Raw genomic sequence first — 15,008 nt, forward strand, 5'->3', positions numbered from 1 at the left:
TACACACATCCCGCACTCTCTATATTAAACGGAATAACACGGAATAATATTTGAAATAATTTGGATCAGCCTACTCACACAAACATTGGATCCGATGTAGATCGAACTCGTATATTAAAATCAAATTTGCTATCAGTTATATTGTAACATATCTTTTTTTTTTGTACGTCCTTCATTTATTTCTAACAATATACATTTGTACCTTAGAAGTAAAGAATCGTATCTCTATATCGTTATATAAATTTAGAGAAAACGGGGTTTAAAGTTAATTATTTCTACGTAAATTTCCAATAGGACTTTTTTTTAAACATTGTACTTTAGGAACTAGTAATAACGGTCATCAGAAACCTTTGTCGTTATACAATTTAAGCTCCTGCAATCCTGGTATATTATTAGAACAAGTAAATCGATTCTATTTTTACAAAAAGTAGAGATACAATTCTTTATCTCTAAGGTACAGATATGTATAGTAGGCGTCATTAATGCCTTCCACCTGAAGTACATACATGTAACGTGCACTATAGAAATCCCAAGAACACAGCTAGGAAGGCATTAATGACGCCTTCTGTACACAGAAAAGAAGAACGTTTTTTATTTAAAAGTATCTTTAGTTTCCGTGGAAATCTTGAAACCTTCTCTTTTTTCTGTGCATCTGATATTGTAAGTATTGCTATGGTAATTAGAATTATACGATCGATAGCTTCGCCGGTACCGCGCGCGTCGGGTTTCTCATAAACCACCCTTGAAACGGGGCATCGGGTCGTTACCGACGGCGTACTCGAAAGGGGTGCCAAGCGGCGCTGGGAGCGTCGTCGGGGGTGGCGGTGGCGTCCGAGCGGGTCGCGCTCCGCGAGCGACCATGCAGCGGGTGGCGGGTACCCTCTGCTACCCCCTGCGCGCGAGGGGAAGCGAGTCGTGAAAATCGTTCGGACGGACCGACGGACGGAACTGCCTCTGCCTGCGGTGGCTGTCATATGGAGCCGAGCGACGGGGCGGCGCGTTAGGGCGATCGGTCGGTCCCGCTGCCGCGGGACGAGCGCGCGGGGAAAAGCGCGAATGATCGATCCGACAGTTCGGTGAGTGAAGCGAGCGTGTGAGCGGAGCGGAAGTATCGCGCGGAAGAGCGCCCGCAAGGAAGGAAGGAAGGAAGGAAGGATAAGTGTGCCCGGCGGCGTTTCGGCTTCCGAGTGCGTGCGTACTCGCCGGTGCAAGGGGCCCGGAAATGGGTCAACCCAACCCAACGGCGGCCGTTTTCTCGCACGAGTCACTCGGTGGCCTAGTTTCGCCGGGGGCGAGCGAATAAAAAGAGTCGCGACGCCTCCCCCTCTCGTCCTTCATCCGCCACCGCCGTTGCCGCCGCCGCCGCCGCCGCCGTCGCGAGACGGCGGCGACGTTACATGCGTCTCGTCGTCCCTCGTTGGCCGTCGACGCCGTTGATCGCGAAGAGAATCGGTCTTCCATCTCGGCCGCGGGGGAACGAGTTATGGACTGCCTCGGACTCGGACTTCCTGCTGGCCTTCGGCTAGTTCGGCTGGCGAGAGTCCATCGATTGACTCGCCGCCGCTCCGACGTCGCGATACGGCATTAGACGCGGGGCTGATAGCCGTGCCGCTGGTGCGGGGGGGTGAAGAGAGCTTGCCGGAGGTGAGAGAGAAACCCTTACGTGCAGCGTTTTTGAATCGAGTGAACGGACGACGGTGCCCCTCGGGAAGGAACGCGGTTTCGCGGATCCAGGTCCGGCTGTCGATCGCTCCGAGTTAATTACGCTGCAGTGAGCGCGATTAATTGGAGTCGATCACGGTGACACCGTAGATCAGATGCCGCGGATCATCTCGACGCGTATCAATTTCGATCCGTATCAATTGCCGTGTTTAAATTTAATCCGTATCAATTGCGGTGTTCGAAACACCGATCAAAGGGAAAAGAGTTCTCTTCTCTCGGGAAAGAGTCTGAAAAATAAAGATAATTAATAATAGATAGAGAGAATAATTAATTGTAATTCGATATGTAATTACTATGTAGACAGCGCGTCGTGTCGAACTTGGTGTTTCACGGTCGTCGAAAGGGATACTCTTTTCCCCCGCCGCCCCCCGTTCGATCGCGCTTCCGAGGAAAAAGGGAAACGTGGAGAAAATCGAACGATGTCACCTCGGTGAAATTTCTCGGGTGTTCTCGGGTATTTTAGAAGATACCGCTGTAGACCATTTTCAGAAGATAAGAAGAGTTTGTTGGAACGAGTGCTTCTAATTGTGTTTTCGGAGTTAATAAATTATACCGATTTTAGTGTCAAATAGTGCGTGTTGATCGGTTCAATCTGACGATTTACCGTTCCATTCAATTTAATTAAATTTAATCTTCGATATTCGCTATTCCAGTTAGAGCGCACGAAAGAAGATTCGACAGTTCAAGTTCGTTTTATTAATTTAATCAGCTAATTAACGTCGATTCCCGGCGGAATTGTTTCCGGAAGATACGAGCGGAAGTCGTCGATTTGTTCGCCATAAGATATCCTGAGGTCGTATCGATTATCGGAAAAGACTAATCGAAATCGCGCGCATAACGTCAAATTATCCGTCGTCAACTCTCGGCCTCGGCGCGTGCTAACCCATCGTGTCGTAAATGAATCTGGAAATCACGACTCGCGACCTCACCCTCGTTGCGTTGCTCGTCGTTCGATCGCCAGAGTGGAAGCGTTTTTTATCTAACTTTTTTTCCGTTCTTGGGGAATCAATGGGGATAAGTAGTTAAAACCAAGAGAAGGTTGAAAAAAAAGTAATTACGATTAGAATAAATGGCAACAGTTCTTATCCTATTATATCATATAATTATTTTTTACTTAATTAGTGTTAATACGCACGTTGATATCATGAAGATTAATATTACTTATAATTACGAATATATAAATTATACGAAAGTATTTTATAAACGTATATAAATTAATTACTATTTTTTTACTTTCACGGTTTGCGTGCGTTACGGATACGCGCCGCATAAAATTTACTATTTTCTGCCTCTATCAACATAATTAATGAAAAGCTTCCGGTGTAAATAAACGGTATTTACACAAGGATTACGTTACCCGACCCGCCGTGTTGTATCCCTGCATTATTTACTACGGAAACGTCGAATTGATCCCACAGTTACCCGCGTCGTCGCGTAGCGCGCGCGATTAACCGGCAGTGCTAAAATTTATGACCCGGCGGTGTGAGTAAATCCTCCCGCGCTTCCCTTAATGATGTTCTGACTGAATCTTCTGGCACACACAAAAGGATTCGAAAGGAGGAAGCCGCTATCACGGACACCCTAAAAATGGCGTCCAGCAAACCGCCGGAGATGAACTACACGTGCGAGATCTGCGGCCTGGAGGGCTTCAACGACGAGGAGATGCGCTCGCACATGGTGCAGTACCATCTCCAGGGCGCCGCCAATTGCCCGTTCTGCGACCTGGGCGAGATCTCGCCCACGGAGATGCTGGTCCACGTCAACAGCGCTCACTTGGATTATCTGACTCCGAGGTGCGTTGGACGGAATGGATAGAGTATCACTGTTCTTTCTAATTGTGCTTCTTACACGTTGCGTCTCTCTGATATTAAAGGATGGAAATATAAGTTTCTTTCAACTCGTATTATCACATTTATATAATGTTGTTAATATCATAAATAAGTGAAATATCGAGTAGATTAATTAAAATATAAATTTCTTTTGACTCGTATTATTATTATTATTATTGCATTTATGTTGTTTATATACCATAAAAAAGTGGGATATCGAGTAGGTTAGTTAAACTTACTAAATTTTATTTTTACGGAAAGTATTATGGTCATATTAAAAATTATCATATTAAAAATCATATCAAATTACTATTAGAAAGTGAATACACTGAAGATTTTCCTAACGTCAATCAAACCATGATTCTTATTTCGATTCTGCAACGTGCCCGTTATAAAAAGGCACTCACGGCGGTTCAATTTCCTGTCTGGCTTTATCCTCTTTTCTTCTAATAATAAACAAAAGTGATAATAATAAAACAGATCAGTCATATTGCAAGTAAAAAGAAATTTATATTTCCAAAAACTCGAAAAGTCAGAATGTCTCGATAAGAATTCAATCTCAATAATGTAAAAGATATACAAGTGAAAAGAATGTATTTTGGAAGAACGTGTAGTTAGAAGAATATGTCTAATTGATGTTGTTTAGCTTAATTAATCCTATTGAACGTAAAACTCGGCTGGAAATATCTATACGTTTAGCCCGGGACCAGATTTATTCCCATGCGTCGCTCTTAATTGCGACATCTCCGATCGGCTAAAATCGCATATCCCGGGTAGACCGGCCCGCCATACCGGACATCGCACCTGGCAGAACCTAACGGACCGTCGGGTTTCGCCTTTTCAGGTCTCCCACCGTTTCTCGCTGTCTCTCGTGCTCCTTTGGTATGCTCTCCATTCCATAAATCTCCATCTCGATATTGCTACGATTAGGCAATGAATTCGGTACCTTGTCTATCGCCTCCTTGTGTACCTGCATACAATGTACGCTAAGCCCTGGTCCAGTGTATAGTTTCTCGTGACAGATATGACATTTCAAGTGCTTTACCTTCTGACGCCGAATGAGGATCTTCTCATCCTCGAATTCACGGTTGCAGTACCAGCACTCGACTGCTTCTTCTTCTTGCGGCCCATCTCTTCCCGCCGGATTAGGTACTTGTCGCTACTTCGGCGGTGACCCTGCTCCGCAAAACGATCCTTGACGTGCTGAGTATATAGGTATATACGCGGCGCGCGGCGCAGGAGGACGTCGCCGTGGCAATCGTCCACACACGCACTCACGCGAAAACCGATAATGCAAAACATTTTTAATTATGCATAATTCTAAACACACGCACGACACACACCGAAAAGAATGACTCCCGAAACTCCCGAACCGAAATAAACGAGATGTCACCACCAATCGATATCGTTCATTTGGTGTGACTGTCGCGTAGAAATTTATATTTACCGACGCGCAGTAAATTGCAGTGAAAATAAAACCGGTAACGAAGTTTCCGCCAGTAAATTACCGGTAACGTCACCGGCATTTAATTTCCCGCCATAACAAGCCAGATGACTGGACCGAGTTGTCACCACGACAGTCGACACCAATTTGACCAGTCGACAGCGTATCGTCATATCGTCAACAAAACATGTATAGGTATACTCGCACGGATCTGAGGAGGTTGCAGAATCCACCTAGGCGAGATAAACGGGTTGGCGAAGCTGGATTGAAACCGCTGAAATTGTTCATGTGGCAAATGGCGAAGAAGCGACAGCGCGCCAAGGAGAGCGAGAGGGATTTGTTGACTGAAATGTAATACAAATTTTACAATACACACAGACGTAGTACTTGGGCAGTACTTGGCACAGTGTTCGCGGCACTCGTATCTGTGCGCGCTCGTGCATAAATATTGTTTTGCATGCTCTATTGCTCCAGTGAACAAAGATCAACGCTGACCCTGTTGTTTGTATACTTGCAGCACCCCGGAGAATGATTTGATGGCGTTTATCGACGACGACTCGCTGATGGACGAGCACAACAGACGGGACGAGTGCCGGGCACTCTCGCCGTCCATGTCTCTGCGACCACCTCATCTGCAGAACGGCTGGGGCTGCAGCTCTCTGGGGCAGCGGGTCAAGCAGCAGCAGCAGCAACAGCAACAGCAGCAGCAGCAGCAGTTGTCGTCGAGGAAGCCGGATGTCCAAGTGGCGAATCCCAACGTGAATAACAATAACAACAATAACAACGGTAACAATGCCAATGCGGGTAACGGATACACCCTGTTTAGACCGTACTCGATGTGAGAATACGAATGTGTAAATTAACGCATGGCTTCCTCTTGTTCAGTGCTGGAAGGTGCGGCGGGTCAAGGTTCACCGCTGCGTTCAGGCCTAAATCTGCAACTGCGCTCGCACGCTTCCCCGAAACTTCCAGTGCAGGAGTGCCCGATGTGCCCGTACAGTTCCGACAGTCCGCCGAGGCTGGAAGAGCATATCAATCGCCAACACTTTGATCTCACCTCACCGTCCTTCCCGCCGGACTCGCCGCCGTCGCGGGACGGAGTCTTCAACTGCCCCCTTTGCGTTACGTCGTTTCCGAATTCTTCTGATCTTGAGTTACATGTCAATATCGAGCACAAAGATATACTTAGGTACGACGCATCCACTTACGATATTTTAACGTGGCGTTCCCTGATAACCGCCAACGATAGAAAATGATAAAAAAACGTTTTATTGTTTTTAATATTGTTATATAGTGAATCGTTTATTTCCTTATTTGGATCTAAAGCGATAGAAACCGATAAGATACGATTGAAAACGATACAGATATAGCCGTCTATCGGAAATGGTTACCAGGGTTTCGAGATAACAGTGAATTAATAGCGCAACTATACGATAAATGAATTAAACGATTATTTATTTTCGTTAGCCCCGCAAACGGAACCAGCTCGCAATCCGATACGGCTACCGTTGGTAGCGACTCTACGCCTGCCTGTCCGGTATGTCTCAGTACATTATTTAAAAATAATGACGACCTAATGGCGCACATCGAAGAGCACTTCAGCAAGAAAAGCACGCCGTCGCCCGTGACGCCGGACGTGTCGACCGATCGTCTCCTAGCGAAGGATATGGAGAGGAGAGAAAAGGAAGTGAGAAAACTACGTGAACAGCGCGAATTCGAGATGCTGAGAGCGCAGTACGGTATGGATAATCAGGGTAACTTTAGAGAACAGAGCGTCACCAATATGCAGCGGGCTGTGTATGCGGGCGAGATGACGGTGGCCGATTTCTTCGAGAGACAAATCGAGCTAAGAGTCGCCGAGAGTAGCGGTATCGACGACGGCAGTTCTTGTACACGCGGTAAGTACGATTTACAATGTCTTGTGTACAAAAAGAGTCCAGTTCTACCCGAGAATCTTCGCAACGTTATTTATTCTCTTGCAGGGCTGGTCCCGAAAGTACGAGCCATTAGTCAGGCTTGCAGTAACGTAGTGAATACCTGGATGTGTTCCACTGTGGACCATTACGCATCGACCTACGGCGATAAGGGCTGGGGCTGCGGTTACAGAAACATGCAGATGCTAATCTCGTCTCTCTTGCAGCACACAGGCTACAACGATCTAGTTTACAAAGCGTGGAGCTCCGGGGCCGGCGGGAACAGCTCCACGGAGAATCCCCTGCGCAGCTCTATGCCGTCGATCTCAAGATTGCAGAAGATGATCGAATGGGCGTGGGCGCAGGGCTTTGATATTCAGGGCGCGGAGCAGCTCGGCGGTAAACTCGTTAACACTAGGAAGTGGATCGGCGCCACGGAGGTATTCACGCTGCTGTCTAGTTTGAGGATAAAGTAAGTTCCATGATCGCGATCGGTCGCCAAGTCATACGACGCACACTTTTCTCTCCCTGACTTCGTACAGGTGTCAGCTGGTGGACTTTCATAGACCTACCAGCGCGGATGGCGGCCATCCCGAGTTGTTCAACTGGGTTCTGCAATACTTTCAACGATGTGAAGAATTCAAGCCACCTCTTTATCTTCAACATCAAGGTAAACGTTTTTTCAAAAGTATTTTTCATCTTGTATCTTTCAGAAGTTAGAGCCAAGCTAACACACTCAACGTTAATAAATTCAGGGCATAGCAGAACGATCATGGGCGTGGAACAGCTAAGGGACGGCTCCATAACCATGCTGGTGCTGGATCCGAGTCATAGTCCGCCGCAAATGACGCATTTCAATAGCACGAGTAGCGCGCCCGGCGCGATGAGACTCGTGCGGAAGTCCACCGCGGCAATGAAGGCCAGACAGTATCAAGTTGTGGCTGTAACCGGTACCATGGATACAGAAGCGCAGTACCAGGTAACATATAGACGTCTTTAAATAGCCTCTTCATTTATTAATAGTACGCACGACGCGTCTATTTTTTCTTCTCGTGATTCTTCTTTTTTTTTTTCAGCAAAGTAAAGTATTACGATCAATGCGAGTTCCTCAAGACAGGTGAGAGTTGCTGGTCCGAGAAATGATCAAGCCTCGGGCAAAGACTATAGACTACTGCCTCAAACCAATCTTATCCGACATCCTTGAAGTTACGTGACCATGATGTCCTATGTTCTTCTATCGCTAGCAGACTTACTCCATTGTAGCATATTATACATAGTTGCAGATCATATTATTTAACAATATATTCTTGCATCTCTCTAGCCGTTAACGATGGACTGACTTCTTGAATCGTTGTGCCCGCGCGAAGCCTGTGACGCGGTGGACAATTTTGCGGAGCTAATATTTAAATATCAAAAAATGGCTCTTCGTCGCGACGCGATTGTCGTTTTAAACGCGTACGTAATTTTTTCCCGAACGGAGAAAGTTCTTAATCTTAAATTTGTCGTACTACGTGCGCGTAAATTTCCGCGAAGAAAATTATCAGATCGAAACAGGGACGAAAGGCCCCCGTGGGAAGATAGCGTTAAATCGACCGTCATTTCTCGTCCAAAATGTTCTGCTCAATTTTCGTCGCACCGAACAGGCTGTGCTAATCCTTAGTCGACCGATCGTCTTGTACCGATCGGTTGCACCATCGAAAAAGCCGTGGCAGAGCTTGGAAAACGAGACTTTTTCGTAGCTGTGATGCTGTTATCAATACGACGCTGATCACTCACATAAGTCTAACAAACACACTCTTGGAAACGCTCCAGAATCAACACGGTGTTCCCAGCACTTGTCTCGTTCTACAATCCTACAATCTGTGACAAAGATTTTCATCGAAGCGTTGTCGACTTTTAGTCAATATAAAAAGTGCCGAGAGCCGTACGGTGTATACCTTACGACAAATTTTATATAACAATACACGAAAGATATTCTTTGACGCATTTTGATTGATAAAAAGCTTCTACGAAAGAATCTGGAGTGTCTGCAAAAGTGACAAAAAAATCGCATTTTCATATATTATATATATTATGTACTATATATACATACACACATATACACACACATATATATTACACATCTGCACACTCCGTTATATCGAATTTCACTTGCCCACACATAAAGTACAACTACTTTCATATTAATTAAAAATATTCTATTTAATTATCCAAACGACTTTAGGCTACTTATGTCATAGCTCGTAAGTCCAACGCAATGCTGTGAACGAGAAGATAGATGAAAAAAAAGTCCATTTACTTGTTATTTATATTATACACTCGACGATTACGTGAGTTAGTAAAAATTCTTATTATTACTCTCTCATCATATTTCATAAATTGTACTGATATATTTAAGATCTATTTATTATAGTTAAAAAAATATATTTGCGATCATTCTACGAGGACGCGATGCCTCGCGAGGACGTCGCGCCGTTGTTTTATAGCTTCGGTATTTATGGTGCACCAGTCAAATGTAAGTTTGTCTTTCAGCCCAGTGTAGGACCACGTCGCAATAACATCGTTTACGTTATTGACTGGCTGTAAAAACTGTCAAAGAAAAAAAAACCGATAAATTACAACTATAGTACTGAAGATTTCGCCATATATCGATTTAAGAATCTGTTCATTATTTGGAGTGTTCAGGGAAACCAAGCTGTGGAATTGTTATGCAAGAGTAAAACCTTTGCATTAGCCACACATCAAATTAAAATATATGCTTTGTTAGAATTCCCAATACGGCTTCGCTCCTTGATCTCTCTCGTCCTATCCTAATGAACGCAAATAATGCTGGGACATTTAAGACCGATAAATCTTGTTGAAAAGACGAGTATGATTTTTTTTTTTATTTTTTTTATTTCTTACATATAGTTACATCATAACAGTCTACTTCATATTCCTCGGAGCTCATTCAGAATAAAATCAATTTATTCAGATTTGAACTCTTTTGTAGCTTTACATAATACTTTATTTTTTATCAAGTCTAAGAAGAAAATTATTTACAAAGACATATACATATAAACCATGTATAACCTGAGACTTCAAGATCCATTGACGAGTATGCTCTTTGCGACAAAGATGCCTTTGGTGTCAAAATATTTATTATTCTTCTATATGTTAAATCCCATTGATCGCATACAAGTTTTATGCGCTTCTATGAGGTCGCTACAATTTTCCTCGCCCTTTTCTATAATACTGAAAAAAAAAATCAGAGTTATAAATTAGACATAACACTATATGATTTAAAATATTTTATGTATAAAATAATACTTCAGCAAAATAAATATTAATTTTCTTTGATTATACATAATTTTACGCACCACCTCAGAATAGAATATACGCAACTATCGAACGACTGTATTATTAATTAAAGTATTAATTTAAAAATTTTGTTCAACGCGAAATGAGATAGAAACATTTCTAACCTATATCGCACGTTCGGTAAATGTTACTTGAATTATATTATATACCATGCGTCTCTCGCCTTCTTGGTTTCAGGACAGGCGCAGCAAGGTTTCAGTTTCTTCTTTTCTTCCGGCTTCGCTTCTACTTTCGCTGAAGCGTTACCCATTTTTATTAATTATAAGGAGAAACTCCGGCGTAAACGCGGATACCGTGCAATTCCAATTATAAATATATCAAACTATGGAAGAATTTATCCCATGTAGGTATTCATTATCGTCATTATAGTGACTCATATTTTCACGAACAGATGGCGGCAGCAGGTAACTCGCTATGCGACACGCGTGCGTACTGCGTGTGCGTAGAAACGTCTTTCTCTTCGGCAAAACGCCGTTTCCTTTTCCGTTTGGATCTGACTAAGGTTCGTGGCGTTTTTGTACATAATTTTATAATATCCACGTTGCGCGTGTCAATCGTAAGATGCATTAATGTCACACGATCCCCGTAGAAATCTGCGGTGTTTGGTTACGCGCGTCGCGATTCTATATAAATCGATTTCTCTCGCTAACGAGGTGATTTTCGTTGTAGCGTCAAAATGGTGCAGCGGCTAACCTATCGGCGACGCCTGTCGTACAACACAAAAAGCAACAGAAGGCGTGTGTAAGTATCTCTGTAAATAATGGAAAATATTAATTCCAGGCAAGATACGTTGATTTCCGTTTGCAGCGAAGTTTTATTTTGGTGACAGTAGAGCGTTGGTCGCGGTAAACAGTTTCAAGAGTTTGAGGTTATGTTTTGATCATTTGCACCAAGCTGCATAAAATTCATGTACAAATGGACAGTGAAAATCATTAGATAAATTGAATTATTGTTCGCGTTAACATTTGTTTAACCATCATTATTGCGAATATTCAGTCTGCACTTTTCGGAGTGTATGTCACATTAGAGTGAATGTTTCTTGGGGTATAAATTAAATATTTATAAATTATATATTATTAAGAACTGATTTTGAGGTGAATTCTTGTTTCTAGTGTGCGTACGCCAGGTGGCAAATTGGTCTACCAATATCTGAAGAAACCTAAGAAGATCCCAAGGTGTGGACAATGTAAGGATAAACTCAGGGGTATCCAGCCAGCGAGACCAATGGAACGTTCGCGTATGTGTAGACGTAAGAAGACTGTCAAGCGGGTTTACGGCGGAGTCCTGTGTCACAAATGTGTAAAAGAAAGGTATGTATTTAACGAAAGCGTGTTAAAATGCTTATATTTTAAATGCTTCTTCACTAGATACAAGATGGAGAATTATTTGTTTTTAAAGTGGGATTAATCGTCACTTCAATAAATAATAATGCAATAAGCATATAAAGTTTCGCATAACGAGCTTGCATATAATTTTCAGGATTGTGCGTGCGTTCTTAATCGAAGAGCAAAAGATCGTCTATAAGGTTATGAAAGCACAGCAGGCCTCGGCAAAGACGAAAAAGGCAGAGAAGTAAAATCTTGTGCTTTTTATTAATTAAATAAAACACATAATAAAATCCAAAAAAATCAGCAATTGCTAATATTATTATAGTATGTCGCATTTGTTGTACTATATTGACTTTGTCTTCGTGAACAAATTCCACAACTTATTTGAGAATAGACCTTTCTTAATTAAAAATCCTATATAAATTAAAAAATCCATGAATCCATGAAACATATATATCATATCGTGCATCCTTTATCGTATGCAGTAAATAAAAGAGAATTATTCATCTGTTCTCATGTTCAATTGCTTGGATTTAAAGAATTGTATTTTTATTTAATTTTTTTCATCATTTGACAGTTGTGTACAAGCTCGGCAGTTGTCTCTGTTGAATTCAGTAGTCAATATCTACATCAATTTAGGCGTACCATTTTTCTTACAACCACATTTTTGTTTATGAATTCGTCTCATTTTCTCAATGTGATACTCCTGTCTAATCTCCTGCACTATATTACTACGACGGATATTCTTAAGAATGATACATGGTAGGTTTTTTTTTAAGATTAGTTTTATGCCGTGTCTCCAACAGACTTTTATTAGATTTTTTACACAAAACTTACATCCTGGTTCATAACTCTTTTTTTCTTTGTACTATCTTTTCCCGAATTGTGTATTTATGCGTATAAATCCGCAGTAATGAACTAGAATCCGTAGCCTAAAGAATTATGTGGATCAATACTCCCTGCGGGTACGATCCCTCGTAAATATTAAACGCAGGTTAATGACAGGCACGCGGATGCGTGCGCATATAGAAAGCACGTGGTGAACTCGCTCGTTCCGCCCGATGTGTGTACGTGGCTGCATTCGACAGGCGCACGTATCAATGCAATATGCCTCGTAAAATTGATCACACGTAATTACCATGAATAAACACATATTTTGTAATTCTGCACAATTCAAATTTCTAAACTTTAAAATGCCAGGATATATAAAATAGGCCTCTCGGATAATATAAACTAAAATAATGATTATCGTTCGAATAAAATTGTTCATCAAAATATTTCTTAATTCGATATTTTATTTTCGAGGTACTTAATATGGATTGTTAAAGAACTTCTGGAGACTAAATTTGAATAAACAAGGATTTTTCCATCCGTCCCGCGCGTGCTTGAAGAGAATAAATCCATTTCTCAAATTCGCGAAATAGCCAGAATCGCGTTAGTGGTTTTGGACCGATGTTGCTGTTGCGTACGCGCGAGGGACTCGGTTAACACACGCCGTGTATGGACTGTATGGCGATATACTTGCAAGAACGCTTGTGATTTCGGGGTGGAGGAGGAGGAGAGCGATCCCGCGAACGACCGGCGACAGGTATTGTGTTGCCGATTATGGCAAAAGGGCTGCCCGCAAAACCCGTCCCGGCGGGGCCCGTTGCGAGTCTCGCTATAGCCTCGGAGCGCCTTAAACAAGTGCCTTATTTGTTGGGCACACGTATGGACATATATGTAGCCGGGGGATCGGGGCCCGGGGACCGACTACGCGCGCTATAGTTTCCACGGTGGTGCAGAAACGCCGCGTCGCGTCGGCGTCCAGCGAGCGGTGAGAGCTGATGTTAAGGCTTGTCACCTGAGAATGCGGACAGCGCGGCGGGCTGGCATTAAATACCTGGCGTGCTATGCTGCGCCTATCGTTTTACCGCGTCCTGAAAAATGTTACGGCTTAGAACCCGCCGGAATTTTGTTCGCCGTTCCCGCGGTCCCGCAATAAGAGCAACACTCTGCGACCAAATCAAAACGGCGAATAGATAATTAGTATCTGTATTTTCAAATCTTTACGTTCTTTATGTATCGTTTACTTTTTCCGTTATTATATTTTGATGATATAATTCCTTTTTGGATTGTGTTTTAAAAATTGATTATTTCTCAATAAAAAATGCCCGGTTGACGTTAATTTTTAGCCGACATGAATAAGCGACTGAAGTCAACATGTTTTCGGCGAATTAAATTTTGATATCGTTCCGCAATTAATTTCAATGATCGTCCCTTCAATATTTTTGTGAAGAGAAGCAATTTCTAAATTGCTCAAAGAATTTATTGTTAAAACACAGTGGAAACGAGATATATTGTATTTAAATAGACTGAACGGTAGACTTTGATCGACTCCGACTTCGTGGATGGAAGACAGAAAAAATTCAAACGCGAAATATTTATAACGCTTCGTTCGACGTGATCCTGAAAAGAGCCGCATTCTCGTGGTATTTGTGATCGTCGAGCGATCTTTTGCGATCTCGTCGATTCCGGAACGTGACCGGACAACTAGAACGCGAGCTCGTCGTTTCCTTTTCGAGTTAAAAAATTCCCGTCCGCAGCGGGTAGGATGAAAAGGAGTGCGGAGAATGGCGAGGATGGGTCTCGACGGTAAAAAAACGGCGCGACGAAAAGTCAGATGCCACGAGACTAATCCGATTTCACGGAACGGGCTTGGCGACCCGTTCCCCCACAACCGTGATTTCGAGTTTTCCGCAGAATCTTTCTCACCGGTGCGCGCAAAACACCCTTCTCGAGGCTCGAGGCCGTATCGAGAATATGATCGCTGCGGTTAGCCGACGTGGCCGGCGCGGCATTTCGTCTCGGTTCAATTGCCTCGGAATCGCTCGCTGCAACCACCGCAGCTGCGAGCTGCGAGCTGCGAGCAGCAAGCGAAATTGGTACACCTACTCGTGCGCGCATTGCAATTTTCGATTCCCTCGAGCGTGCCGAGATGCATCGCGGCTATATCAAGTTGAATCGTTCCCCGGCACCGAGACGGTAACACGGCATTTACGAGACGGAAAGGGGAAATAATATTTTTTCGAAACGAGTTCCGGACAACGATATTTCACTGTAAAATATTAAAGGATAAAATTTAAACCTCGAATCTCAAATAACGTTTCGTTATTTTTAACCACCATGTGTATGTCGAAATTTATTATTTTAACACAAAACAGTATTATATTTTAATTCCATTGGTTTAGTTAAATTAACATTGTTTTAGTCAAATTAATGACTCTTGAGTAAAAGCAGTGGCGACCTATAGGAACGGTTATAAAAATGATTCAAATTTAATACAATTTGACACTATAAATTTAACAGTGTTTAATCTCAGAAAAAGAATATAAAATTTTCTTCCGAATAAAATTGAATTTTAATTAACAGA

The 15,008-nt window shown here is 42.8% G+C and overlaps 3 protein-coding genes and 1 long non-coding RNA gene across 7 annotated transcripts; 2 read left to right on the forward strand and 2 right to left on the reverse strand.

Moving 5' to 3' along the window:
- The first annotated feature begins 819 nt into the window (after positions 1-819).
- Positions 820-9,684, forward strand: LOC143900922 (zinc finger-containing ubiquitin peptidase 1). 4 transcript variants are annotated; one of them, XM_077412708.1, is made up of 9 exons: positions 820-1,076; positions 3,270-3,515; positions 5,513-5,799; positions 5,881-6,184; positions 6,463-6,893; positions 6,978-7,380; positions 7,451-7,578; positions 7,664-7,887; positions 7,985-9,684. In XM_077412708.1, exons 1-9 carry the CDS (start codon positions 1,057-1,059, stop codon positions 8,027-8,029), a joined length of 2,088 nt encoding a protein of 695 aa, XP_077268834.1. In that variant the 5' UTR covers positions 820-1,056; the 3' UTR covers positions 8,030-9,684. The 4 variants fall into 4 exon arrangements, with proteins under 4 accessions (XP_077268834.1, XP_077268836.1, XP_077268835.1 ...); XM_077412710.1 differs by having other exon boundaries at positions 821-1,644; XM_077412709.1 differs by having other exon boundaries at positions 821-1,076; positions 5,513-5,781.
- LOC143900925 (uncharacterized) lies at positions 4,129-4,791 on the reverse strand. Its single transcript, XR_013257912.1, has 2 exons — positions 4,597-4,791; positions 4,129-4,521 (listed from the first exon to the last, which is right to left on the reverse strand). It is a non-coding gene; the product is annotated as an uncharacterized LOC143900925 (long non-coding RNA).
- Positions 9,685-9,892: 208 nt separating the features above from the next.
- Positions 9,893-10,593, reverse strand: Cox17 (Cytochrome c oxidase copper chaperone COX17). The gene is made up of 2 exons (XM_077412713.1): positions 10,418-10,593; positions 9,893-10,142 (listed from the first exon to the last, which is right to left on the reverse strand). Exons 1-2 carry the CDS (start codon positions 10,516-10,518, stop codon positions 10,058-10,060), a joined length of 186 nt encoding a protein of 61 aa, XP_077268839.1. The 5' UTR covers positions 10,519-10,593; the 3' UTR covers positions 9,893-10,057.
- An 87-nt stretch (positions 10,594-10,680) lies between these two features.
- Positions 10,681-11,987, forward strand: LOC143900923 (large ribosomal subunit protein eL34). Its single transcript, XM_077412712.1, has 4 exons — positions 10,681-10,770; positions 10,938-11,009; positions 11,381-11,578; positions 11,748-11,987. Exons 2-4 carry the CDS (start codon positions 10,945-10,947, stop codon positions 11,842-11,844), a joined length of 360 nt encoding a protein of 119 aa, XP_077268838.1. The 5' UTR covers positions 10,681-10,770; positions 10,938-10,944; the 3' UTR covers positions 11,845-11,987.
- The last annotated feature ends 3,021 nt before the right edge of the window (positions 11,988-15,008 follow it).

This window comes from Temnothorax americanus, unplaced genomic scaffold (assembly GCF_048541705.1).
Source record: "Temnothorax americanus isolate GAGA-0224 unplaced genomic scaffold, ASM4854170v1 Scaffold31, whole genome shotgun sequence".
Classification (NCBI taxonomy): Eukaryota; Metazoa; Arthropoda; class Insecta; order Hymenoptera; family Formicidae; genus Temnothorax; species Temnothorax americanus.

What these genes read in the sequence shown, in the direction of transcription:
- LOC143900922 (XM_077412708.1), top strand. Translation starts at nt 1,057, where the DNA reads ATGATCGATCCGACAGTTCG. An exon ending in CGGCAGTTCTTGTACACGCG is followed by an intron (nt 6,894 to 6,977) that starts GTAAGTACGATT and finishes ATTCTCTTGCAG; the next exon opens with GGCTGGTCCCGAAAGTACGA. An exon ending in TCTTTATCTTCAACATCAAG is followed by an intron (nt 7,579 to 7,663) that starts GTAAACGTTTTT and finishes TAATAAATTCAG; the next exon opens with GGCATAGCAGAACGATCATG.
- LOC143900923 (XM_077412712.1), top strand. Translation starts at nt 10,945, where the DNA reads ATGGTGCAGCGGCTAACCTATCGGCGACGCCTGTCGTACAACACAAAA. An exon ending in AAAAGCAACAGAAGGCGTGT is followed by an intron (nt 11,010 to 11,380) that starts GTAAGTATCTCT and finishes TCTTGTTTCTAG; the next exon opens with TGTGCGTACGCCAGGTGGCA. An exon ending in CACAAATGTGTAAAAGAAAG is followed by an intron (nt 11,579 to 11,747) that starts GTATGTATTTAA and finishes TATAATTTTCAG; the next exon opens with GATTGTGCGTGCGTTCTTAA.
- Cox17 (XM_077412713.1), bottom strand. Translation starts at nt 10,518, where the DNA reads ATGGGTAACGCTTCAGCGAAAGTAGAAGCGAAGCCGGAAGAAAAGAAG. An exon ending in AAGAAGGCGAGAGACGCATG is followed by an intron (nt 10,143 to 10,417) that starts GTATATAATATA and finishes TTTTTTTTTCAG; the next exon opens with TATTATAGAAAAGGGCGAGG.